Source organism: Trematomus bernacchii, unplaced genomic scaffold, assembly GCF_902827165.1.
Source record: "Trematomus bernacchii unplaced genomic scaffold, fTreBer1.1, whole genome shotgun sequence".
NCBI classification, from domain to species: Eukaryota; Metazoa; Chordata; class Actinopteri; order Perciformes; family Nototheniidae; genus Trematomus; species Trematomus bernacchii.
The window spans coordinates 426,508-453,720 of NW_022987542.1; the positions used below are offsets into that span (position 1 = coordinate 426,508).

The 27,213-nt window shown below is 41.3% G+C and overlaps 2 protein-coding genes across 2 annotated transcripts in view; one reads left to right on the plus strand and one right to left on the minus strand.

The window, feature by feature from the left end:
- Positions 1 to 215: 215 nt before the first annotated feature.
- aldh5a1 (aldehyde dehydrogenase 5 family, member A1 (succinate-semialdehyde dehydrogenase)) lies at positions 216 to 20,382 on the minus strand. The gene is made up of 10 exons (XM_034122564.1): positions 19,977 to 20,382; positions 14,337 to 14,420; positions 13,855 to 14,025; positions 11,827 to 11,943; positions 11,247 to 11,390; positions 10,188 to 10,331; positions 6,238 to 6,396; positions 4,731 to 4,894; positions 4,241 to 4,299; positions 216 to 3,254 (listed from the first exon to the last, which is right to left on the minus strand). The coding sequence occupies exons 1-10, from the start codon at positions 20,235 to 20,237 to the stop codon at positions 3,043 to 3,045; spliced, it is 1,515 nt and encodes a 504-aa protein (XP_033978455.1). The 5' UTR covers positions 20,238 to 20,382; the 3' UTR covers positions 216 to 3,042.
- Positions 20,383 to 22,288: 1,906 nt separating this feature from the next.
- Positions 22,289 to 27,213, plus strand: part of LOC117476210 (NACHT, LRR and PYD domains-containing protein 3-like) — a 40,926-nt gene continuing 36,001 nt past the window's right edge. The window contains exons 1-5 of the mRNA XM_034122586.1: positions 22,289 to 22,377; positions 22,966 to 23,100; positions 24,171 to 24,406; positions 24,848 to 26,392; positions 26,447 to 26,783. Coding sequence (XP_033978477.1) covers positions 22,976 to 23,100; positions 24,171 to 24,406; positions 24,848 to 26,392; positions 26,447 to 26,783 — 2,243 coding nt within the window. The 5' untranslated portion in view covers positions 22,289 to 22,377; positions 22,966 to 22,975. The remainder of the gene's footprint in view (positions 22,378 to 22,965; positions 23,101 to 24,170; positions 24,407 to 24,847; positions 26,393 to 26,446; positions 26,784 to 27,213) is intronic.

Consider the following 27,213-nt stretch of genomic DNA (forward strand, 5'->3'; position numbering starts at 1 on the left):
AGCATTTAACGGCGAGTAATATACAGTAGGGAAAACACTGGAACGGATAAGTGGCTTTCATTTCATTAACTAACACTAGGATGGGTCAAATGCAGAATGTACATTTCCCCTCTGTGGGACCATTAAGGATTAAGGGTATATTTCTTCTTTCGAAAATAATTTGGGCAAAAAGTTATAATCTGGTTACATATCATTAAAAACAACACGACAACATGTAATATAACAATTTCCTCTTTTAATGTTTGATTCATATCTAAAGTCAGAAATACAAAAATTAATATTTTTATTTTTACATTAAAATATAACAATGACATTAAAGCAATATTTAATCACAAAAAGGCGAGATCCATACAACTAATTACAAAAAGTCAGTTAAATGGCACTTTGGGAACCATAATTGGGGGGGGGGGGGGGACACACAACCTGCCGAACAACATCACCCTACAGTTACAAGGTTTTTATGAAACTACAATAGTCATTACATCACAGAGAGAGAGATGCTAACATGTATTTCTTCTTAAAAACTAGACGCATGTCTAACAAACCTTAGGGTCATGTTTTCCACTTTTAAAGTCATTCAGTTATTTGCAAATGTCCACGCTGTAGGATCAATAAAGGATTATCTTAATAGGCGCTTTCACACCGGAGTACTTTTCCCAGGAATGGTTCCAATAGTTCCTGGGAGTTTGCGTTCACAACAAAAAGATCTGGAACTTTTCTTCGGGAACCTTTCCCCCCCCTTTCCAGTCCCTGTTAGAGAGGTGGTACTTTCCTGGGGAGGAAAAGGTTCCAATTTCTGATTGGCTGGGCGGATTGCAAACCACGGCCCGTAAAACTCTGAAAGGTTTTTGTGAAGCCGCCATTTTATTTGCTCGCATTAGCATTAGCCCAGCGCACCAACGGAGAGAGACTAACTTATGGCAACACAAAATAAAACGTGGGAGCGGTGGAGTGATGAGGAGGTGTCGGCACTTCTGGTAATTTACCCGGGACTTCGGGAGGCGATTTACTGCCACCCGAAGTCCCGGAGCCTCCGGGTGGCAGTATACGCCGTGAAGTTGTTTGCGGCCTGCCAGTAAACCCAAAGCAGAAGAAGAAGAAGTGTCGTCAGCGGCTTCATTTGCGTAATCCTCCCTCAGGGAATTATTCCGGTGTGAACGCGATCAACTAGATAGTTCAGGAACTAAAGAGTTCCGGGAACTCTTCCTGGGAAAAGTACTTGGTGTGAAAGCGCCTATTGTACTTTGGAACATGTTTTAGCAGCCCTAAGGTCAAACATATTATTACAATGTTTTAAGGACTTCAGAATCTTGCTAATGATTTATACACACTAATACACACATACCATGCATCCCAAAGTAATCAAATGTCAGCATACAAAACTAATTGAAACATGAAAAATCTAGCTTACGGTTTTCATTTATTTCATCACAGTAAATCTCCCTTTTCCACCACGGCCAAGTGTGCAGCTTCGTTACCGTTTTAAACAAAGACCTTTGTGCTACTGAGACCCTCCACTTGTGTCACTCCTCACCATCAAATCTGAGTTATTGTTATTGCCTTTGTTACCATGTCATCTACCAATTGGTTATTGAGATATTTCTGAATGGAAAAATATGGATGTCACACATACTAATAATACATTTTATTTAGAGGTGCCTCACAAAGCACCCAAGGACCATTCGGAGAGTATTCTTAAAAAAACGGTACAACAGGACAGCGATGCGGGACATGTAGCACGACAGGGGGCTGGTCTGAACAGGTGGGTTTGAGGAGGTTTTTGTACTCAATCCGGTGTTGTAAATAATGAAAATATAACAGTACGCCGTTCGGCCACTATGAACATTTGCTTCATCGTCAGAAAATACTGAATTCTGATTGGGTAGAGTTTATTATTTTTCATATATGATGTCCTCAGCCGATTCCTCTGCTCTCATGTAAGCTGCTAACGCTAACTAGCTCATTACTGAACAGCAGTAACCCGTCTTACAGGGATATTTATCAGCATTAACTGCATTGTTGTGTGGCGTCACGAGTCATATTATATAAAGCTCCACTCAGGTCCTGGATGATGGTATATATATATATATATATATATATATATATATATATATATATATATATATATATATATCTATCTATATCTATCTATCTATATATATATATATATATATATATATATATCAGAGGTTACGCTAACGTTAGCATGTCTGTCCCACTCTTAAATGACTTTATTTTAATGACTTTTTCCATCATGTTCAAAAATGTTTCTCTTTTGAAAATGATAATAAAGCATACTATAGATCGCACTTGTCCAAGTATCTTGTTTTGTTTACTAACCAAGTGTTTTAAGGTCTTTGTGATGTGTGTGTAGAGCTAACTAGCTTTAACAACAATAAAAAAAGCTCCTTTAATTATTTATATTATCCATGTAGCCTTTTTTGTAAAACTACATGCGTCATGTTGGCTGCAGACGGAGTTTACCACTAACTTATTAATCTCTTGTTGAGCAACAGATCTAAAACTGCTTTTGACCACTCTTTGAAAGTTAATGGTAAATCCGTTAGTTATTGTAATTTGGGCTAAACTGGAAAGATTTACAGAGGCAGCAACTCCAGCCAATCAGAAGAGAGTATTCCCCTCAGGTCATGGGATGTAACGGTAGACTGCGTATCTCAAGGTCACAGGTTATAAAAACATGTTTTCCCTTTCAAGAAACTGATTTTTGTTTGACTTTTTTGTGATTTGAATCATAAAGACTAAAACCCAAGAAATCAATATAGCTGACGACATCAAATCGTTGCCCGAAAGACAATTTCCTTTGAAAAAAAAAGAAATGAAAAACGACCCTGTTTTACTTTCCTAACGAGCTATTTTCCGATTAGTGAAAACATACTAATTTCACATTTAAAAAAAGGGGTTATTTGAGATGTATTGGTCATAGGTACGTTAAGTTAATTTAAGAACCTGAGATCTACAGGTATGACCACCTTGACAGATTACTGCACTTATACTTTGATTGTATTTCCCTGCTGCCTCCCTTCAGGGCTTGAGGCCTCCGAAGCACATGTACTTGACCTCCAGATACTCGTCCACGCCGTATTTGGAGCCTTCGCGGCCCAGCCCGGACTGCTTGACCCCCCCGAACGTGGCCTCCGGGGTGGAGAGGAGGCCTTCGTTCACTCCCACCATCCCCACCTCCAACGCCTCCGCCACGCGCCAGATCTGACTCACGTCCTGCGAGAAGAAGTACCCTGAGGACAGGAACATCACAGCGTTATAGTGTGAATCGGAATGATCCACATCCAGGGGTGTATCTGTGTGCTTTCTTCCTGTGTGTTCCTGTGAACATAAGCTGCTCATAACCAATTGCCCCTTGCAGGATTAATAAAGTTGTTGATTGATTTCAGGCAGGAGTCCTGTTGTGAACCCTGCAATGTTGATACCACAAAGTTTAACGATAGAAATGTAGAGTAAGGTCCACAGCACATAGAAACTGCCGGATGCTAACCTGCAGATGTTGGACAATTTGCACAATTAGCAAGGTTGCGTTAATTAGCATAAATTAGCATGATATGCTATGCAGACGATGAAATGGGTTGGCTGATTTGGACAATTTTGGAGTGGTTTTGGGGGTTATTGAGATGTATTGATGCCGAGTCCATTTCTGACATTTATCAAGATTCAAAATGTCAGTTTTAACCAGAAAGTTGACATATCTGTTCTCTGTGGACTGATTTTTGATTCATTTTGGGTTGATTTGGAAGATTTAAGGGACTCTGGATGATCTGGATTAGACAGATTGCTTATTTAATTGAAAGATAATTGTGTCCACAGGAGAGGTAATAATGTTCATCTTGTGCTCTCTGTATCCAATGATCATAACTCATAATCAGTCCACAGAGAGAACAGATATGACCACTTTCAGGATAAATCTGTCATTGTTGATCCTGGAAATGTCAGAAATGGATTCAGCGTCCTGAATAACCCCCCAAACCACTCCAGAACTGTCCAAATCGGCCAAGCCATTTTCTTTTTTACAATTGTTTACATGACTATAATCCTAATTAACGTAATGTTGTGCTAATGTCCCAACATCTACAGGTTAGCATCCGGCAGTTTCTATGAGCTGGAGACCCTACTCTACATTTCTATCATAAAACTTTGGGGTCCTCAACATCTCAGGGTTCAATTTGATGACAAGTAGAAGTAGACTTTTTTTTATAAGAAGGCAACTCACCTGCCAGCCCGACATTAGAAGCGTTGGCGATGGCCAGAGCTTCCTCCTCCGTGTCAAACCTGAAGACCACAAACATCTTTAGTGGTTGATTTATTTCTTCTTTTCAACACATTTAACTGTTTTCATAAAGCGCTACCTAGACAATAAACATCCATAGCAGGTGTATTATAGTTTAATTCTTTGTAAATATATAGATAGAAACTTTATTGTTCCCAAATTAGGAAATGATTTTGTTCCAGCAGCGTGTTGTCGAGCTTTACTCGAGTAAATATATATTAAAAATATACAAAATAATAATTAACATTAGCAGCAAGTATATACAAATTCACAAAAGAAGGACATATAATAAAGAGTATCTAAATAATACACAATATAGCAACAAGTCCTGTAACATGGTTTTCTGCCTGAGAAAAATTGAATGAAACAAAAAAGTAAAAAAAATAGAAAAATGACCCTCAAGTTTAACATTTGAACGAAGAGTGTTTCAGACCTGATGACGGGCAGCAGCGGGCCGAAGGTCTCCTCCCGGGTGCAGATCATGTCTGTGGAGACGCCAGTGAGGAGCGTGGGCTGCACGAAGGAGCCGTCCAGACGCCGCCCCCCCCGCAGAACCTTCGCCCCCCGGGACACCGCGTCCGAGATCTGGGCCTCCACCTGCACACAGCGTACACACCATGTTTAATAACACCTGGATACAGCCTGTTGTTTCCTGTGAGAGCTGCTCATTGGCTCATGAGGACAACATGGCCTGACATTCTCAAGAGCAAAACGTCACAGATTACCCATCATGCCTTGCTGTGAGAGCAGAAGTACCCGTATGTAACTCATAGAGCAGAGTTGAGTTTCCCCTTAAGCCCCGCCTCCTGTCATTTAGCCCCAATTCGGACTGATACGGAAGTTGTAGTGACGCCGTTTGGACACTAGGAACATTTCCCTCAGAGTCCGGAGCACTTCCTGGGGGCTTGGTGCAGACGGAGGGTCAGGTGACCAACTCTGATCATACTGTGGTACACAACTTCTGTGGAGGCGTTCAAAACTGTTTTAAAAAAATATATAAATCTTATTTTACTTCCGTGAACACAGTGACATCACTACGGAAAACTCACGCTCCTATTGGCTAGCGCTCCGACACATTGTACGCTACATACTGATATACACCTGAACATCAGCTGGAGAGGACTCTTTAAAGTAGAGACACTACATACTGATATACACCTGAACATCAGCTGGAGAGGACTCTTTAAAGTAGAGACACTACATACTGATATACACCTGATCATCAGCAGGAGAGGACTCTTTAAAGTAGAGACACTACATACTGATATACACCTGAACACCAGCAGGAGAGAACTCTTTAAAGTAGAGACACTACATACTGATATACACCTGAACATCAGCAGGAGAGGACTCTTTAAAGTAGAGACACTACATACTGATATACACCTGAACATCAGCAGGAGAGGACTCTTTAAAGTAGAGACACTACATACTGATATACACCTGAACATCAGCAGGAGAGGACTCTTTAAAGTAGAGGACACTACATACTGATATACACCTGAACATCAGCAGGAGAGGACTCTTTAAAGTAGAGACACTACATACTGATATACACCTGAACATCAGCAGGAGAGGACTCTTTAAAGTAGAGACACTACATACTGATATACACCTGAACATCAGCAGGAGAGGACTCTTTAAAGTAGAGACACTACATACTGATACACACCTGAACATCAGCAGGAGAGGACTCTTTAAAGTAGAGACACTACATACTGATATACACCTGAACATCAGCAGGAGAGGACTCTTTAAAGTAGAGACACTACATACTGATATACACCTGAACATCAGCAGGAGAGGACTCTTTAAAGTAGAGACACTACATACTGATACGTTTTGTTCTCTCTGCAGAGCGAGGTCTCTCCCAGTCGACCCGTTGCTTTGAGTGAAACTAGACTCCTGTGATTAAATCTTGAGTGTAGTTTGTGGTTCACCTTCTCTGCAGCTCTGTTGTTGATCAGCGGGCCCTGCGTGGTGCTGGGCTCCGAGCCGTGACCCAGCACGAGTTCGGCGTCCATCGCTCGGCCGAGCTTCTCCACGAACACATCGTGGATCTTGCTCTGCACCAGGAAGCGGTTCGAACACACGCACGTCTGCAGGAAGAGGGAGGAGTCAGAGTTCTGATGTTTTACGTTCAGAGGTGGGAAGTAGTGGAGTACAAATACTTCGTTCTGGTTTCAGTTCTTTACTCCACTACTTATTTTTCTGAAGACTTTTTACTTTGACTTCTTACATTTTGAACTCAAATACCTGTACTTTCTACTTCTTACATTTTGAACACAAATACCTGTACTTTCTACTTCTTACATGTTGAACACAAATACCTGTACTTTCTACTTCTTACATGTTGAACACAAATACCTGTACTTTCTACTTCTTACATGTTGAACCCAAATACCTGTACTTTCTACTTCTTACATGTTGAACACAAATACCTGTACTTTCTACTTCTCACATGTTGAACACAAATACCTGTACTTTCTACTTCTTACATGTTGAACACAAATACCTGTACTTTCTACTTCTTACATGTTGAACACAAATACCTGTACTTTCTACTTCTTACATTTTGAACACAAATACCTGTACTTTCTACATTGAACACAAATACCTGTACTTTCTACTTCTTACATGTTGAACCCAAATACCTGTACTTTCTACTTCTTACATGTTGAACTCAAATACCTGTACTTTCTACTTCTTACATGTTGAACACAAATACCTGTACTTTCTACTTCTTACATGTTGAACCCAAATACTTGTACTTTCTACTTCTTACATGTTGAACCCAAATACCTGTACTTTCTACTTCTTACATGTTGAACACAAATACCTGTACTTTCTACTTCTTACATGTTGAACACAAATACCTGTACTTTCTACTTCTTACATGTTGAACACAAATACCTGTACTTTCTACTTCTTACATGTTGAACCCAAATACTTGTACTTTCTACTTCTTACATGTTGAACCCAAATACCTGTACTTTCTACTTCTTACATGTTGAACCCAAATACCTGTACTTTCTACTTCTTACATGTTGAACCCAAATACCTGTACTTTCTACTTCTTACAAGTTGAACCCAAATACCTGTACTTTCTACTTCTCACATGTTGAACCCAAATACTTGTACTTTCTACTTCTTACATGTTGAACCCAAATACCTGTACTTTCTACTTCTTACATGTTGAACCCAAATACTTGTACTTTCTACTTCTTACATGTTGAACCCAAATACCTGTACTTTCTACTTCTTACATGTTGAACCCAAATACCTGTACTTTCTACTTCTTACATGTTTAACACAAATACCTGTACTTTCTACTTCTTACATGTTGAACCCAAATACCTGTACTTTCTACTTCTTACATGTTGAACCCAAATACCTGTACTTTCTACTTCTTACATGTTGAACCCAAATACCTGTACTTTCTACTTCTTACATGTTGAACCCAAATACCTGTACTTTCTACTTCTTACATGTTGAACTCAAATACCTGTACTTTCTACTTCTTACATGTTGAACACAAATACCTGTACTTTCTACTTCTTACATGTTGAACACAAATACCTGTACTTTCTACTTCTTACATGTTGAACACAAATACCTGTACTTTCTACTTCTTACATTTTGAACACAAATACCTGTACTTTCTACATTGAACACAAATACCTGTACTTTCTACTTCTTACATGTTGAACCCAAATACCTGTACTTTCTACTTCTTACATGTTGAACTCAAATACCTGTACTTTCTACTTCTTACATGTTGAACACAAATACCTGTACTTTCTACTTCTTACATGTTGAACCCAAATACTTGTACTTTCTACTTCTTACATGTTGAACCCAAATACCTGTACTTTCTACTTCTTACATGTTGAACACAAATACCTGTACTTTCTACTTCTTACATGTTGAACACAAATACCTGTACTTTCTACTTCTTACATGTTGAACACAAATACCTGTACTTTCTACTTCTTACATGTTGAACCCAAATACTTGTACTTTCTACTTCTTACATGTTGAACCCAAATACCTGTACTTTCTACTTCTTACATGTTGAACCCAAATACCTGTACTTTCTACTTCTTACATGTTGAACCCAAATACCTGTACTTTCTACTTCTTACATGTTGAACCCAAATACCTGTACTTTCTACTTCTCACATGTTGAACCCAAATACTTGTACTTTCTACTTCTTACATGTTGAACCCAAATACCTGTACTTTCTACTTCTTACATGTTGAACCCAAATACTTGTACTTTCTACTTCTTACATGTTGAACCCAAATACCTGTACTTTCTACTTCTTACATGTTGAACCCAAATACCTGTACTTTCTACTTCTTACATGTTTAACACAAATACCTGTACTTTCTACTTCTTACATGTTGAACCCAAATACCTGTACTTTCTACTTCTTACATGTTGAACCCAAATACCTGTACTTTCTACTTCTTACATGTTGAACCCAAATACCTGTACTTTCTACTTCTTACATGTTGAACACAAATACCTGTACTTTCTACTTCTTACATGTTGAACACAAATACCTGTACTTTCTACTTCTTACATGTTGAACACAAATACCTGTACTTTCTACTTCTTACATGTTGAACACAAATACCTGTACTTTCTACTTCTTACATGTTGAACACAAATACCTGTACTTTCTACTTCTTACATGTTGAACACAAATACCTGTACTTTCTACTTCTCACATGTTGAACACAAATACCTGTACTTTCTACTTCTTACATGTTGAACCCAAATACCTGTACTTTCTACTTCTTACATTTTGAACACAAATACCTGTACTTTCTACTTCTTACATGTTGAACTCAAATACCTGTACTTTCTACTTCTTACATGTTGAACCCAAATACCTGTACTTTCTACTTCTTACATGTTGAACCCAAATACCTGTACTTTCTACTTCTTACATGTTGAACCCAAATACCTGTACTTTCTACTTCTTACATGTTGAACCCAAATACCTGTACTTTCTACTTCTTACATGTTGAACCCAAATACCTGTACTTTCTACTTCTCACATGTTGAACACAAATACCTGTACTTTCTACTTCTTACATGTTGAACCCAAATACCTGTACTTTCTACTTCTCACATGTTGAACACAAATACCTGTACTTTCTACTTCTTACATGTTGAACACAAATACCTGTACTTTCTACTTCTCACATGTTGAACACAAATACCTGTACTTTCTACTTCTTACATGTTGAACACAAATACCTGTACTTTCTACTTCTTACATGTTGAACACAAATACCTGTACTTTCTACTTCTTACATGTTGAACCCAAATACCTGTACTTTCTACTTCTTACATTTTGAACACAAATACCTGTACTTTCTACTTCTCACATTTCCCAAACAGGCTGGTTCCTTTAGTTTGAATGTGTGTTTGGTGGCGTGATCATTATTATTTAGAGTCATTGCGTGCCTATTGATTTGAACACGATCCGTGTATCCATCATTTCCTGGTCTTCTCTAAAGAAGAGGGACCAATGAAAACGTTGTCATGTTGCCGTTGTTCAGCATGGAAACATTCCTTAGCTAACAATGACATTATTGTTCTATTAATATAAAGGGAGGTCAGGTACTCTTTAAAACAGCTGCTAGTTATGGGTACTTTTTACTGAAGTACATTTCAAAGCCCTCTTTACTTTTACTTGAGTAAAGAAGTTTAGTCAGTACTTCTACTTTTACCAGAGTATTTTTAAACACGAGTATGTGTACTTCTACTTGAGTGCTGCTGTGTTTATTGTATTTTTGCAACTATTTCCTTCGGGATGAATAAAGTCCTATCTTATCTTATAATTTGTACTGCAGTACTGCGAGTACTCGTTACCTGTCCGGAGTTCCTGAACTTGGAGTTCATGGCGCCGCTGACGGCCATTTCCACGTCTGCGCTGTCGAACACGATGAAGGGGGCGTGGCCTCCCAGCTCCATGGACGCCTTCTTCACCGTGTCGGCGGCCATTTTCAGAAGTACCTGAGAGCGGAGTACACGATGTTTAAATACAACGCATGCATGGTGTACTGTTTCAACTGAGCATGGATGTTACTCACTTTCAGATTACTTTTGGCCTTTTTTCACATTTCTTAGTAAGATTTTTTTTTTTTTTTTTTTTTACTAAACTTATATTTCTTGTAGATTTTTCTCAAATTATTTGACAAAAACTTATTTTGGGAAAATACTATTTAGCTTAAGAAAAAGCGTAAGAATAATGCTGCAGCATGGTCAGATATCACACCTGCACGCTGCTGTGCTGTGTAAACCTTTTCAGATATTTTAATAATATTTATTTTGAGATTTTTCAAATTTTATTTCACATATTTGGGATATTCTTTGTAACTTTTTGACACATTTAAAAAAAAATATTTAACTCATATTTTTTGTGGATTTGTAGATCAAACTATTTCACGAAAAACGCATTTCAGTAAAAGACTATTTAGCTTTAAATACAGCAGCATGGTCAGATATCACACCTGCACGCTGCTGTACTGTGTGCAAACTGAACACACACTTTACTGCAGTGTGTGTGGGAGAGAGAGACTAGGTTTTTATTATTAGGTGAAATAGGAAGTGTGTGTCTCAAGCTGCTTATGCAAACAAGTTATTGAACTAAGATTTGTCAACTTGAACTGACTGAAGTTAAGCGGGCTTATTAACAAATCAATACTGCCGTGTAATACATGTTTACGTATATATATTTATATATATTTCAGACGTACAATATAAGACATGTGTGGGCCAAACTCCATTATACCTTTAGAGTTTGCTGAGGGCCAATTCAAAATGTATAAATGACACATAATTGATGCACAATTCATAATAAAGACATGTTGAAGGAGGGAAGGACCGGGGGCCGTAGTTTGGACCCCCTGTTCTGTAACTTCCCCTCACCTTGCCGGTGGCCGTGGAGCCGGTGAAGGAGATTTTGGCCACCAGGGGGTCGGTGCAGAGAACCTGCCCGACAGAGGGAGTCTTCTCCCGGGAGCAGGGGACCACGTTGAAGACCCCCGCTGGGACCCCCGCCTGCTCCGCCAGCTGCAGGGATAAATATGATATGTTTTATAATGATTGATCATGAAAGTGTTCTCAAAGCTGGTAAAGGTGCAGCTAGTTTGAATGACTTTGTATACTGCAGGGTAGCTTGTGGATTTACTCCAGGTGGAACTAAAGTCTGATTTAACACTTGATTATATTTCACATCATTCATCCACATCTGTGAAGTAACTAAATGTATTAAATACATGTAGGGAGGAAAAGTACACCATGTACCTCTGAATGGTAGTATGGAAATACTCAAGTTAAGTACAGTACCTGAGTAAATGTACTTAGTTACGTTACAGCTCTGATGATATCATCCCCTCTCCAGGAGTGCGTGCGCCTCAAAGTGTGTGGACTGGTTGTGAGAGAGCGTAGTAGTGGATTAATGATGTGAAATAGAATCAGGTCTTAAACCGATATGAGGCGTAGTTACCTCGGCCAGAGCGAGGGCGGACAGCGGCGTGTCCTCGGCCGGCTTCACCACCACCGTGCAGCCGGCCGCCAGCGCCGCGCCCACCTTCCTGGTGATCATCGCACTGGGGAAGTTCCACTGTGGACGGAATAAAGAAATGAATGAAAAACGGACTGTCGCGTCTTCATTCCCTTGTTTCCATTAATAACAAAGGTATCCCAACTGTAGCTGTGAACATGACAGGATGTCTGATTACCCAGAAGAGCATCAGGACTGTTTGAGGCATATGATAGCTATGTGATTAACATGATGATTCAGCCTCTATGGAGATAGACATATGACAAGCATGCTCATTTCTGACGTGGAGCTAATCTGAAGTAAACATTGAATACTGCTTTCTATTCCTCCATCTTGTGACTGTGTAACTCCCTCTCTTGGATATCAGCATGTGAAGGACACTGTTCAGGAACTAGTTGATGCTCTGTATGTGATGACTACTTCCATTCTGGAGAGGATCACAGATACATGGATCCTGAGATTGAAGATCAAGCCAGGGACCAGGGAGATTTTTCTAACAAATATTAACATCTGTTTATGTTATTTAAATTGTAGTCCACATTTCAAAATGATGCCAAAATCACAACAGACTGGTCTCTTGTTACATTACAGTACATACAATTCTTCTTCTGTGGTTATTGTAAGTCAGTCAGTAGGGGCTTGGACTGGGAGCCGTAGGGTCGCCGGTTCAAGTCCCCGAACAGACGTACAATATGGAGTGTGGACTGCTACTTGGTCCCAGTTCACCTCCTGGGCCCTGCCGTGGTGCCCTTGAGCAAGGCACCGGACACCCCCCCACCCCCATCGCTGTGCAATATCTGCCCACTGCTCCCAGTACTAGGATGGGTTCAAAGCAGAGGTCAAATGTCACTGTGAGCTGCATGTGTGGCCATGAAAGAGGGATTCATCCTCTGCTGCACCCGTTAGAATGGATTATATGTTTTGCTATTTGAACACTAGATGGCGTAATGGGGCAACATATAATGCCGCATTTCCACTACACGGCCTCGCTCGGCCCCGCTCGGTATGGCTGGGCCTCGTTAGGACTGGCTCACTTTATGGCGCATTTCCATTACAGTTTAGGAACTGGGGCAGTATCTATAGTAACGCAGTGTAGGCGGAGCCGTGACGTGATCTTCAGAGGACCCCAGAAAAACAACACAGCCGTTAGCTGTTAGCACTCAGAGCTCACAGCTCCTCAGATATGTTCAGAAACTAGACAAAAGTTAAACAAGTACAAACCACAGACTGCCTGTGTCATGGTGAATACAGTCGCTGCTTTATTTATGTCTGTAGGCCGTTGTTGTGAGTGTGGACGGTCAGAGCATATACTGCGTTAGCTTAGCCAATCTCCATTTAGAAAACAAGCATTTTAAAAGGTGTTTCCCCTGCCGTCTGTCTGCAGACTTGACAAAGCATTAATTCATGGTTTTTACTAACCGGTATCAGTATGTTGTTACTTCGGCATCATTTTGAAACGTGTAGTACAATTAAATCACGGTCAAATATGTCCATCTTGTTGTAGTTGTAGCCCCCTTGCCAGCGACGCTCTCTCTAGTTTAGCATACTCAGCCCGACTCAGCCTCGTTGTCTCTGGCCCTAGACCCACGATTTTATGAGGCCAGAAAAACTGTGAATTAGGACCCGCCGGCCGGTACTAGGCCAAGTGGAAACGCAACCAAAGACGGGCCGCTGACGTCACAGCCCTCTTAAACCGGGCTGCGGGCTGTAGTGGAAACGCGCCATAACTGGTCTCCTGCCACAGGTGTGTGTGATTGTGACTGGGAGAGCAATAGTTTTTTGACCGTGTCTGTGAACACACTGTTTTTCTTTGTAACTAAAAGATATTGAAAGCTAAACTTCGTCGTACATGGAGATGGCACGCGTCCATTAGTTAACCCAGTTTAGTCGATCCCAGGGGATATTGAGTGGCGATAGTCACACCCTCCGATTCTATCTACTGTAGAAACTAAAGCTGAAGTGGCTGCTCACCGGCGTGATGATGGAGGCCACGCCGGTGGGCTGTTTGAGGAGGAGGATCTTCCGGTCTCTAGAGGGGGAGGGGACCACGTCTCCGTACACTCGCCGAGCCTCCTCCGAAAACCACTCCAGGAAGGAGGCGGCGTACGCTATCTCCCCGCGGGACTCCTGCAGGGGCTTTCCCTGAAGACACAACACATCTGGTCAAAGGTCTCCTTCACGCTGACAGGTACACGGTTAAAGGGACCAGCAACCAAGGTAACCATTTTAACAGGTTAAGAGACACAAGGAGGTAAAAGGTATGATAATAAAAAATACAATACAATAAATAATGATTTCTCTTACAGGGACACAAAAGGGTTAAATATGCTGAATTAACGCTGATACATTTTTTTTTTTTTTCTTTTTTTTTTTTTTAAATGGCACTTCATATCAAAAAGGTTGCCGACCCCTGGCCTACATGATATTAAATCATTATAAGTATTTATACTCACACATTCGAAGGTGATGAGTCTGGCGAGGTCCTCTTTGTGCAGCGTCAGCAGATCGAACCACTTCCTGAGCACCACGCTCCTGTCCTGCAGGAGAACCAATCACAGCACAGCAAGGTCATTCAGGGTTCATTTGTAATAATGATACGCATCAAAGCAATCTCTCATGTTGCAGCCTCAGTGCTAAATTACTTAAAGGGGACCTGTTTTTCCTTTTGGAGTGTCCCCTCTCCTGTCCTCTTGGTTTTAGTGCATGTAAACGGTCTGCAGAGGCTAAAATCCCCATGTTCCCTCCAGATGGCGTTTCTCTCGCGCACAAAAAGTCATATTAAGTTTATTTGACTCGACTCGTTAAATATGTCTTCTCAGAAGTCATTGCCCAGTCATTCTCACTCTCAGGGTGTTTCTCAATGTCGAGGAAGGCTCCTCCAGAGCCATTATTTCAAGGATGCTACGTCATCGAATCCCGCCGAAGGACTGTTCCAATGTCCAGGATCCTTGGAATTCTCCCGAGGACTGAATTCTTCTTTGCGGGAAATTTCGAGGATGCACCATTGTATCCTCCGCGGTCTTAAAATCCCCACAATGCTTTGCGCACGGTCCAAAATCTGTGGTGGAAAATCTAAGGCGGGGCCTCTCATATGACGCACACCTGCTAACCTGTTCCATTCTTCGTTCTCCGAATGCCAGGAAGGATTCTTGCCTAGCCTCTGAAGGACCTGACCCGGAGGACATGTCCTACCAAGTAAGCGTCCTCGACATTGAGAAACACCCACCATCGGTGGCTCAAAACCCCCCCCCCCTCCCCCTCCCAGATCTGCAACCCAGGTGTCCTCTTTGACCCCACCTTCTCCCTCCTGCAACCGCATCACCAAAACTGCTTTTCACCACCTCAAGAACACCCGCTTCCTCTTCCTCACTCTTCCTCCTCCCTCTCCTTTACTGCCGCTGAAACCCTCCTCCATGAACTCATCACTTCCAGACTCGACTCCTGCAATAGCATCCTCTACAGTTCACCCAGCACAATCACTAAACACCTGAACTTTTTAAAGAACATCCATAAACATTCATCTGTTTGCATTTTGCAAATTAGTTATCTATATATCATATTCTATTTACTTGTATATAGCAGTGTTAATTTTGGCAGCTGTTTTTGATTTAGTCTTAGTCTTTAGACGAAAATGGTTATTCGTTTTAGTCACATTTTAGTCATTTCTATCCTTCGTAGTTTTAGTCTAGTTTTAGTCGACGAAAACTCAAAACGTTTTAGTCTACTTTTAGTCGATGAAAAATTACATTTTAGTCAACTTTTAGTCAAAATGTTTTCTCTCTTTAAACCAATTCAGTTAGGCAAATACAGGTTTCTGACATTGTAATCAAGGTGACAGCATCAAGTGTTGAAATTCGTAAAGCAACATTTCACTCTCTTAACACATTACTTGTGTAATATCTAGGGATGGGTATCGTTAAGGTTTTCTACGGTACTACTAGTCTTATCAATACTGCTTATCGATCCGGTACTTTAACGGTATTCTTGTATTTACTTTTTGTTATTTTTTAAAGGAAAAAACTAACAAATTGTTAACCGAATTAATTGCTTTATTTAAATGTGAAATAAATGAAATATATATAATTATGTTAAAATATTGTACTGTACTTGAGTAAAATGTTGAGGTACTTGTACTTTACTGGAGTATTTAAATGTTTTGCTACTGTGTACTTCTACTCCACTACAGTTCATAGTTAAATGGTGTACTTCTACTCCACTACATGTATTTAATACCTTTAGTTACTTTACAGATGTGGATGAATGATGTGAAATATAATCAAGTGTTAACTCAGACTTTAGTAAATTCACAAGCTACCCTGCAGTATACAAAGTCATTCAAACTAGCTGCACCTTTACCAGCTTTGAGAACACTTTAATGATCAATCATTATAAAACATATCATATATATTATTCTGAAATGGACCAATCTGCACAATCACTACTTTTACTGTCGCTACTTTAAATATATTTTGATGATCATACTTTGACTTGAGGAACTCTTCCTACACTATGGTATTTTTTTACTTAGCTACAAGATCTGAGTACTTCTCCCACCTCTGCACACCTGATGTGATAACGTTACTCGTAATTGGGGCAACAGAGCTACGAGTTAAGGAAGTCGAAAATTGTGCATTTCTCCGACTGAATATGACGTCTTTAGGCCGGCTGTTTGGACAGACTACTCTACTCGTGTCAACGCGCTAACGCGAAAACATGGCAAACGAGCTTTGTCCACATCGAGTCTTGTAGAGTGTCTCTATACTCTCTGAACGCTCCGTCCCCGGCAGATCTCTGCCGCTGCAGCGTGTCTGTTAGGCCCCGCCCCCGCACACAGAGAGAGGGAGATCGCTCTTCTGGAGTGAAGAGAGCGGAAATAATGATATTGCAAGTTAGAAATGTAAGATGCATTTTGACAGACAAGACGGACACTTGGGGGGAAATACCCTGCATTTTGAATGTCCGATAGTCCACCATTAACACCTTAGTCCCGTCTCGTCTCGTCAACGAAAACTAAATATACATTTCGTCAAATTTTCGTTATCAAGAATCTATTTTTAGCTCGTCATCGTCTCGTCTTAGTCATGTAAAAAAGGTCGTTGACGAACATTTTTTCGTCATAGTTTTCGTTGACGAAATTAACACTGGTATATAGACTCTTCCAGCACTATTTCCATTGTATTTGTATTTACTTGCACTATTTTATCTGTTCTATGTCCTATATATATATATCCATGTTGCTCTGTTGGAGGAGCCTGGGACTTCAGTTTTTCATTGCCATATCTACACTGAAGCTAGATGAAACTGTCCCTTAGGCCCCGCTCACACGGGACCGTTTGCGTTTATGCACAGTATGCGTATTCAAAAAAGTCTTCCGTTCACATGCATTTGTTTCATTTAACGTGTCTGTTCAAACGAGGCCGCTGGAAACGCTGTAGTACATATGCCGGGACTGTAAGTGGCGCTGTAACTTCCGCCAAAATACACCAAAAGCAGCGAAGAAGAGCAGCCCCAGCAGCCCCCGCCGCAATGTTGCCATGGCTACCCTTCTGTTTATGCCCAGCCGTGTATTTAGCAACATGTAGTTCATGTAATTCTCCATGTCCACTTGTTGCTGATGGTTGTGGTAGAGGAGCTGTAGATTTTGCACTAATATCTGTAGCATGGTCAGTAGCAGTAGCACTAGCAGTAGCTACTGACAGGAGGAAGTGTGTGTGGCGATTGCTGGTATTCAGCGGGATATAGTCATTTCCTCAGCATATGGATAAATGCTACGGGGAAGTTAACTGAAAGAAACCGAATCTGTGGATATTGCATCGACCGACGTCTCCGTGGAGAGGACCCGCTCAGAAAGAGAGATATTCTCTACAAACACCGGGTGAGATCCTCCTTTGTCAATATAATGGATCAATGCATGAAATCTGACTCTGTTTATTTTGTTTAAGGAGTATATTGGGCGTTAACTATTCTGGTTTGCCTTTTATAATATTATTTCATTCAAGAACCCCTTGTGCGTTTAATTAACACAGCTATTTTTGATAGTTGCTACAGCAGTGAGCAGGAGAGGTGCTATTTTTTTTTTTTTCCGCTATTTTTTCAGGAAATATTCGTATAGAGGTGATTACACGGACTTGGTTGACCCCCCAGAGCGTTTCGTTTGCAAATCTATCCACCTTGGGACCCGTTATCGTTTGTGGGGTCAGTTTCTATCGGCCTCGTGTAAATAATAGGGCTATACGCACGCGAAACTATGCAGATACAAGCAGTTTTCTCCTCGTGTAAACGGCGCCTTAGTCTGGTGGTTTTAGTCCTTGAATTGAAAACAAACTTCAACACCTCCAGAAACCCCCTCCCGTCTGCTCACCTCCACCGAGACCACTTCACTCCGGTCCTCCACAACCTCCACTGGCTTCAGATTAAAATAAATATCACTCTTCAAAGCCTTCAACAACCTGGACCCTCACTATCTCTCTGACCTCGTCCACCATCACATAATAATAATAATAACAATAATAATAAATAAAGTGTTTTATCACTTGTTTGCTTTTTATGAACTCTATATTGATGTTAAGCATTAACAGTAATAGATTATAGATTGTTATTCTCTTTCCACACTGAGCCTCTTGAGGTTACATCTGGTTTCTGCTCGCTAAAACAGAATCAGATTAATATTTCACAGAGTGGAAAACATTAAAAAGTGAGCAGGAAAACTGAACGGGTCATTTGGGGACAAAAAGTGTCTGCTACCCAATCCACAAAAAGAAAAGAAGATGTCTCAACTTTAAAGAGTCCTCTCCTGCTGATGTTCAGGTGTATATCAGTATGTAGTGTCTCTTCTTTAAAGAGTCCTCTCCTGCTGATGTTCAGGTGTATATCAGTATGTAGTGTCTCTACTTTAAAGAGTCCTCTCCTGCTGATGTTCAGGTGTATATCAGTATGTAGTGTCTCTACTTTAAAGAGTCCTCTCCTGCTGATGTTCAGGTGTATATCAGTATGTAGTGTCTCTACTTTAAAGAGTCCTCTCCTGCTGATGTTCAGGTGTATATCAGTATGTAGTGTCTCTACTTTAAAGAGTCCTCTCCTGCTGATGTTCAGGTGTATATCAGTATGTAGTGTCTCTACTTTAAAGAGTCCTCTCCTGCTGATGTTAAGGTGTATATCAGTATGTAGTGTCTCTACTTTAAAGAGTCCTCTCCTGCTGATGTTCAGGTGAATATCAGTATGTAGTGTCTCTACTTTAAAGAGTCCTCTCCTGCTGATGTTCAGGTGTATATCAGTATGGCGTGTCTCTACTTTAAAGAGTCCTCTCCTGCTGATGTTCAGGTGTATATCAGTATGTAGTGTCTCTACTTTAAAGAGTCCTCTCCTGCTGATGTTCAGGTGTATATCAGTATGTAGTGTCTCTACTTTAAAGAGTCCTCTCCTGCTGATGTTCAGGTGTATATCAGTATGTAGTGTCTCTACTTTAAAGAGTCCTCTCCTGCTGATGTTCAGGTGTATATCAGTATGTAGTCTCTCTACTTTAAAGAGTCCTCTCCTGCTGATGTTCAGGTGTATATCAGTATGTAGTCTCTCTATTTTAAAGTAGGGATGCCAGGGATTATTCGATTTTTCGAATAGTCGTTACAGTCTCCATAATCGAAAATTATTTTTAAAATTCGATTTTATTTATAGATATATTTTTATGGCTTAGTTTCAACCAAAATATAGACTAATGCTAATAATAGTAATAGTATTAATAATTGTAAATAATAATAATAATAATAATAATCGATTAATATTCGCCAGGGCTGTCCGATTTTCGAATTTGATCATGGTCAGTTTCTGGCATCCCTACTTTAAAAAGTCATGTATATCAGTATGTGGTGTCTCTACTTTAAAGAGTCCTCTCCTGCTGATGATCAGTATGTAGTGTCTCTACTTTAAAGAAACCTGGTTTGTATCTTAAAACTGTGTACTACCTGTTAAATTAAACTTGAGCCGAATTAAATATTGGGTCTAAATACTAAGAAAGGAGTGAACTGTTATGATATGCATGTGTTCTTTTGGCAATTAAGCGAGATTTTATTTTAAAATATGTCATTTCTGTGCCGTACCTTGGCGCTGCGGAGCTTCCAGGAGTGAAAGGCTCTGTAGGCAGCGTCCACAGCCTGCTTGGCCTCGGCCGGGCCGCAGTCCGACACCCGGGCGATCTCCTCCCCGGTAGCCGGGTCCAGCACCGGGAACACCGAGGCTGCGGAGACCCAGCGGCCGTCGATGTAGCCCTGCGTCCGGAGCAGAGGAGCGGAGACATCCAGGCTGAAGCGCCTCTGCATGGCGGCGGGCAGGCGGGTCCGCAGCACGCAGAGAGAGGACATAACCGGGGAGATAGTGTGTGTGCAGAGCTGTGTGTGCAGAGGTGTGCGGGCTGCAGGTTGCTCTTCTACCCACAAGTCGGTGCAGAAACTCCGGCCGCTTTCCGTCGGTTTTAACCGGTCCGCGTTAACCACGTGACACCACACACACACACACACGCACGCACACGCACACACACACACACACACACACACACACACACACACACACACACACACACACACACACACAGAGCGGGAGATAAGAGGCGGGGCTTAAGGGAAACTCAACTGCGCATGCTCTATGGGCCCACATCCAGGTACTTTCAGAGTCTACACTCGCTCCACTTTGGGCTTCAAGCGCCACTGAATAACTCACAGGAATGAACGGAGTATCCAGTTCTCTTATTCATCCTTTATATATCCATGAGCGTGTTAGATAGCTAGCTAGCTTGTTGAATTAATAGCTAACGTTCACTAGCTAATTTAAGGTACATTTATTTGGGTCTCTAGGTTAACTTGTTCGTTTGTATTTTAACTCTGTGGACATTTGTCTGGCTTTCTGGCAGTGAGAGTTACTGTAACATATTGGCATGTGCTTTCGTTTGGAGTTACATTTGATATGCTTGATATGCCAAATGTTTCAGATGAACTAGGATCATGTATTTATTTATGTGTTAAGGCAGTTTTCCTCCTTGAGCTATATGCCTTTAAGAAGCCTCTTGGATCAGCTTGAAAATGCACCGTTGTCACAAAGCTGAAAACAGAGCTGTTTATCTGAAAAACTCATGAGAAGTTGACTTTTTAGAGATACGTGGTTCTCACAGGACAAAGCTATATATATATATATATATATTAGGGCTGTCAAGTTAACGCGTTAATAACGCGTTAACGCAAAAAAAAAATTAACGCCACTAATTATTTTAACGCGATTAACGCATGTGTATTTTTTGTCCTCGGCCGCCGTAGTTTCAGAGCGCATCGAGTTAAATACCATCTACAAGCTGATGCTGACAGCCCCGCTCCTGCTGCCCGCTTGTGGCAGACCACACTTCCACGCTCACCGGCAGGCCCGGACTGGCCATCGGGAGGACCGGGAGGGTGTGTGTATGTGTGGCGCGAGCGAAGCACACCTTACGTGTTGTTGTTAGCATCTGGTGCTAGCTAGCTGAGCTAACGGATATAAGGAGCTGTTTCAATGAAAACAGAGGAGCGACATTTCGCCGACAACTGCGCCGAGCACTTGACTTTATGCAGGTAGCCAGACAGCACACTCAGCACGGATAGTGCCGCAACACAGCTCATACACACAGGCATATATGCCTTGAGCTGCACATAGCTCCAACAATCCTCCACATTCACACACACACACACACACACACACACACACACACACACACACACACACACACACACACACACACACACACACACACACACACACACACACACACACACACACACACACAGTATTGTATGAGAGAGGTTCCAGGTTGTTGTGTTTAATATTCATGAGGATATTTGTCATTGTTCAAATGATAATAAACAAACATATAAAGCATAGTTGTCCACTCATATGTTGATAAGAGTATTAAAAACTTGAAAAATATCCCTCTAAGGTACATTTAGAACAGATAAAAAATGTGCGATTAATTTGCGATTAATCGCGATTAACTATGGACAATCATGCGATTAATCGCGATTAAATATTTTAATCGACTGACAGCCCTAATATATATATATATATATCATTGAATCTGTATTGCTGCAGAATAAACAAACCACCACTATATAAAGTAGTTACAAATCTACAATTTCATGCACAGTTAAAACCCAAGTACCCAAAACAAACTCACAAGTAAGGTTTTGAATGCAGGATGTTTATTGATTTGTTTCACTCTGTGGTATTATTTTTTTTTCTTCAATAACTTTGTCTTGCTTGTTTTTAGCTGCATGTCTATTTCTATCGTTCTTATACTTGTTCTTGTAACCGTCTTACTGTGAGTGCAACTGAAAATAATGCCTGTTTGTACCTGTCCAGGTGATGAGGCTGGTTATGAAACAAAGGGAGGAGCTACAGACAGGGAGGGATGTTTAAAGTTAAAGAAGGAAGTCAGTCTGCCAGACTCCATTTTACACTTTGACAGAGCAGGAGGAAAACAGGGTGAGTGTTAACTCCAGAGTCTGCTTTTTAACACATTAATCATTTACTCTGTTGAACTGTATGTCAGAAAATAATCTGTAAATACAAATGTATTTATTTCCTGCAGTCGAAAGTGACATCTTCAAATGTTGTGAACCTTTTTATCCATTTCCTGGTTTCTGAGCCATCAGAGTTTCATAACATGTGACAGCCCAGCGCAGTCAACATGGAGAGCAGCCTGTCTGACTGATTTGTTGTATTGAAACCAAGTTTATCATTGTGTGTGTGTGTGTGTGTGTGTGTGTGTGTGTGTGTGTGTGTGTGTGTGTGTGTGTGTGTGTGTGTGTGTGTGTGTGTGTGTGTGTGTGTGTGTGTGTGTGTGTGTGTGTGTGTGTGTGTGTGTGTGTGTGATGTGTGTGTGTGTGTGTGTGTGTGTGCTGTGTGGTGTGTGTGTGTGTGTGTGTGTCGTGTGTGTGTGTGTGTGTGTGTGTGTGTGTGTGTGTGTGTGTGTGTGTGTGTGTGTGTGTGTGTGTGTGTGTGTGTGTGTGTGTGTGTGTGTGTGTGTGTGTGTGTGTGTGTGTGTATTTTTTTTACTGGTTTATCTCTCAGACGGGAGAAGATGAGTGATTTAACAGATGAGGAAGAGGACAAGTCTCCATTCTCCAGCTGGCTGTCTCTGAAGAGGGACCGGTCTAAAGAGGAACCTCCAGACTTCAGAGATGAACCTGGACCGTCAGACACAAAGTAAGAGTTTCTACTGTGAACTGACCTGAAGAGGATTCAGTTTTTATATAACCTGATCATCTAAACTGTTCTTTAATAATGACATGAGGGAAGTAGAGTACAGAAACTCTGTAGAATAAAGTAGATTAGAGTGTGAGGGAAGGTAAAGATTCTCAGTAAAGTACAAAAAGGAACGCAGTAGAGAACAAAGTACCACTTTAGTAAAATAATTGTCTCTCTCCACATGTAGGACTTTTTGTAAGCAAATCAAATACAAACATGTTAAACTTCACAAATGAATTGTAATAACAACCCACCAATAAATGCAGTAAAGTAAACAAGCACAAAGAGGACAGTTTACATTATTTAAGAATGTATCAATATGCTATTATATTATCAATGTATCAGTGTTATGACATGTCTTTTAAATTACAATAATACTTGAAACAATTTACATCTTCTAACAAAAAGTGTTGACTACCTCAGCATCTTTTGAGATGTATTTTAAGATGTTTATTAATAATAGTAATAACCTGGTGAGCTGTTTGTGTTTAGCATCAGCAGATATAACAGATTACATGTAGAGTCAATACACAGACACACATTTGTACCTGGAAACACGAATGAAGTAAAGAAGTAAAATTCATATCCCCCTCGTATTCACACGACTTGAAAAGTTACAACTTGAGTGTAAAGTTTGTGACGCTCCGTTACAAAAACCTGTCAGTGTTGAGATCCTGCTCCTGTGGTCTCTGACATGCTCAGATAAATCAGAAGAGGGAACATCAGCACCCAGAGCTCTACAGCACCTCGTATGAAATCAGGGTTATTCATGTTCCTGTATAAACCAGAGACTGTCTGTGGTGCTAACAATATAATAGCTGCTGTTCTGATGACTGGATGGAGTTATTTTGAGTGTTAATGCAGCAGCTACAACGTTAGCCTAGCTTTAATCAAACCAATCTCCATTCAGAAAACTAACATTTTAAAGTGAAAACGTATTAAACTAGAATGTTCCACCTTGTTGTACCTTTGGTGAGAATCAGCTCCTCTAATGTAAAGTGCTATAAAGGATGTGTTCCTCTCCACAGAGGGAAGAGGAAGAGTCGTGTTCCTGTGGAGGAGCAGCTGTCCAGCTGTGCTCTGTGTCAGGACGTCCTGAAGGATCCAGTCTCTACCAGCTGTGGACACTGGTTCTGCAGACAGTGCATCACCTCATACTGGGAGCAGCGACCTCCATCAAGAGACTCCTGCTGTCCTCAGTGTGGAGAGAGATCCAGAACCAGAGCTGGCCTGCAGACAGCCAGTCAGAGCAGCTCTGTACGAGGTAAGAGGCCGAACTCATGCAGCCTCTTTACTGCTGTCTGGGCGCTGGGTCTCTACTCTTCCACAGAAACACTGTATAATCTGATCTCTTTTTCAAGGCTTTGATTTAAAAGTGTGTACACAAATATTTCACGTGGGACAGCAGTGTTTCCCTAAAGAGTGCTTTCTGTCTTACTCAGACATTACTACATCAGCCCAGCACTAATATAACGTTTACATAAGATAGTAAAAATATCTGCCAGCTAGTATTTGGTGGTTCCTTCTGGAGTCTTCATGTCCAGGATTTTTCATTTGTATGTTTAGTGTTGTGTTGTGAAGTGTAGACATTAAGATGTTTTATAAAAAATCATGACATTTTAAACCCTGACTCTATTGATCTGTTTTATTTTCATCATCAGATTCTCAAATAATGTTCTTATTCTCATGTTTCCTTCTCTTCCAGCAGATAGTGGTCTGGAGGAGGTTTTAGATGAACATAGGCTCAGTCTGAGGAGGAGATGTGAACGTGTGACTGAAGGATGTGAACGTGTGACTGAAGGAACTGATGAAAGTGAAACCCTCCTCAACAGCATCTTCACTGAGCTCTACATCACACAAGACCTGAGTGAAGAGGTTAATACCCAACATGAGGTGAGGCAGCTGGAGACAGCTTCCAAGAAGAAGCCCCTCCATGACACTCCAATCAAGTGCCAGGACATCTTTAAAGCCTCACCTGACCAACAGACTCTCATCAGAGCGGTCCTGACCAACGGAGTCGCTGGAGTTGGAAAAACCTTCTCAGTGCAGAAGTTCACTCTGGACTGGGCCGAGGGTTTGGAAAACCAAGATGTCAGTCTGGTGATCCCGCTCTCCTTCAGGGAGCTGAACCTGATCAAAGGTGAGCAGTACAGTCTTCTCAGGCTGCTCCATGTTTTCCATCCAACCTTACAGAAGGTCACAGCAGAGCAGCTGGCTGTCTGTAAAGTGCTGCTCATCTTTGACGGCCTGGATGAAAGCAGACTTTCTCTGGACTTCAGAAACAATGAGGTTGTGTCTGATGTCTCACAGCAGTCCTCAGTCAACGTGCTGCTGACAAACCTCATCAGGGGGAAGCTGCTTCCCTCGGCTCTCGTCTGGATAACTTCCAGACCTGCAGCGGCCAATCAGATCCCTCCTGAGTGTGTGGACAGGGTAACAGAAGTACGAGGCTTCACTGACGCCCAGAAGGAGGAGTACTTCAGGAGGAGATCGAGTGATGAAGACCTGTCCAGCAGAATCATCTCTCACATCAAGAGCTCCAGGAGCCTCCACATCATGTGTCTGATCCCAGTCTTCTGCTGGATCACTGCTGCAGTTCTGGACCACATGTTGACTACAGACCAGAGAGGAGAGCTGCCCCAGACCCTCACTGACATGTACTCACACTTCCTGCTGGTCCAGACCAAGAGGAAGAAGCAGAAGTATGAAGAGGGACATGAGACGAGTCCACAGCAGCTGAAGAAGAAGAAGAAGAAGAACAAGAACAAGAACAAGACAAGTCCACAGCAGCTGACGGAGGCTGACAGGGAGCTTCTTCTGAAGCTGGGGAGGCTGGCGTTTGAACATCTGGAGAAAGGAGACATCATGTTCTACCAAGAAGACCTGGAGCGCTGTGGTCTTGGTGTCACCGAGGCCTTGGTGCACTCAGGAGTTTGTACAGAGATCTTCAAAAGAGAGAGTGTGATCTTTGAGAAAACAGTCTACTGCTTTGTTCATCTGAGCATTCAGGAGTTTCTGGCTGCAGTCTACTTGTTCCACTGTTACACCAACAGAGACACAGAGGTACTGAAGGACTTCCTGAAGAGAGACTATAGCAACAGGTATAACAGTGATCATGATTACCCATCCCTGGATGTCTTCCTGAAGGGAGCCATGGAGAAATCCCTCAGAAGTGAAAATGGCCACCTGGACCTGTTTGTCCGCTTTCTCCACGGCCTCTCTCTGGAGTCCAACCAGAGACTCTTAGGAGGCCTGCTGGGTCGCACAGACAACCGTCCAACATTCATCCAGAGACTCTTCAGAGGCCTGCTGGGTCGCACAGACAACAGACCATATATCATCCAGAGATCCATCAACAACCTGAAGAAGATGAGCAGTGATGAAATCTCTCCTAAGAGGACCATCAACATCTTCCACTGTCTGACAGAGATGAACGACCACTCAGTACATCAGGAGATCACAGAGTTCCTGAAGTCAGGGAACAGATCAAAGGAACTCTCTGTGATCCACTGCTCTGCTCTGGCCTACATGCTGCAGATGTCAGAGGAGGTTCTGGATGAGTTGGACCTGAGGAAGTACAACACATCAGATGAGGGACAACGGAGACTGATTCCAGCTGTGAGGAACTGCAGGAAGGCTGTGTAAGTCCAGATGTGATTAACTTTATAAACTAAAGTGGATCAGAAGTTTCATTATTCAAATAAACACTTTAAAATGTTTGATGTTTTAAATACTTTGAGAGGGAAATTAAATTATCCTAATTACTCTATTTATTTATAATAATGTGGCATTTTAAAGTGTTCTCCTCTTCATATTCCTTTGAGTGATGGAGGCGACATGTCAAACAAATGAAGGACTTTTTTCTCACAGCAGCATGTGATCACACCATACAGCAGTATTTACAGTTATCAGTGAATTCAGTTATTAATATATCATTGCAGTTTCTTCAACATTAAATCAGATCTGTTTTACCACAATGCTTAAGAGTTTAAAATAATGTCTGACAGGCTGACAATAAATATATAAAACTCTGTTATTAAATTAAATTGACATGATAGGTAAAAAGTTGTT

Coding starts and splice junctions, on each gene's coding strand:
- aldh5a1 (XM_034122564.1), bottom strand. CDS start 20,237: ATGTCCTCTCTCTGCGTGCTGCGGACCCGCCTGCCCGCCGCCATGCAG. Junction 14,026..14,336: donor GACTCATCACCTTCGAATGT/GTGAGTATAAAT, acceptor TTGTGTCTTCAG/GGAAAGCCCCTGCAGGAGTC. Junction 10,332..11,246: donor GCTCCACGGCCACCGGCAAG/GTGAGGGGAAGT, acceptor CTCCGCTCTCAG/GTACTTCTGAAAATGGCCGC.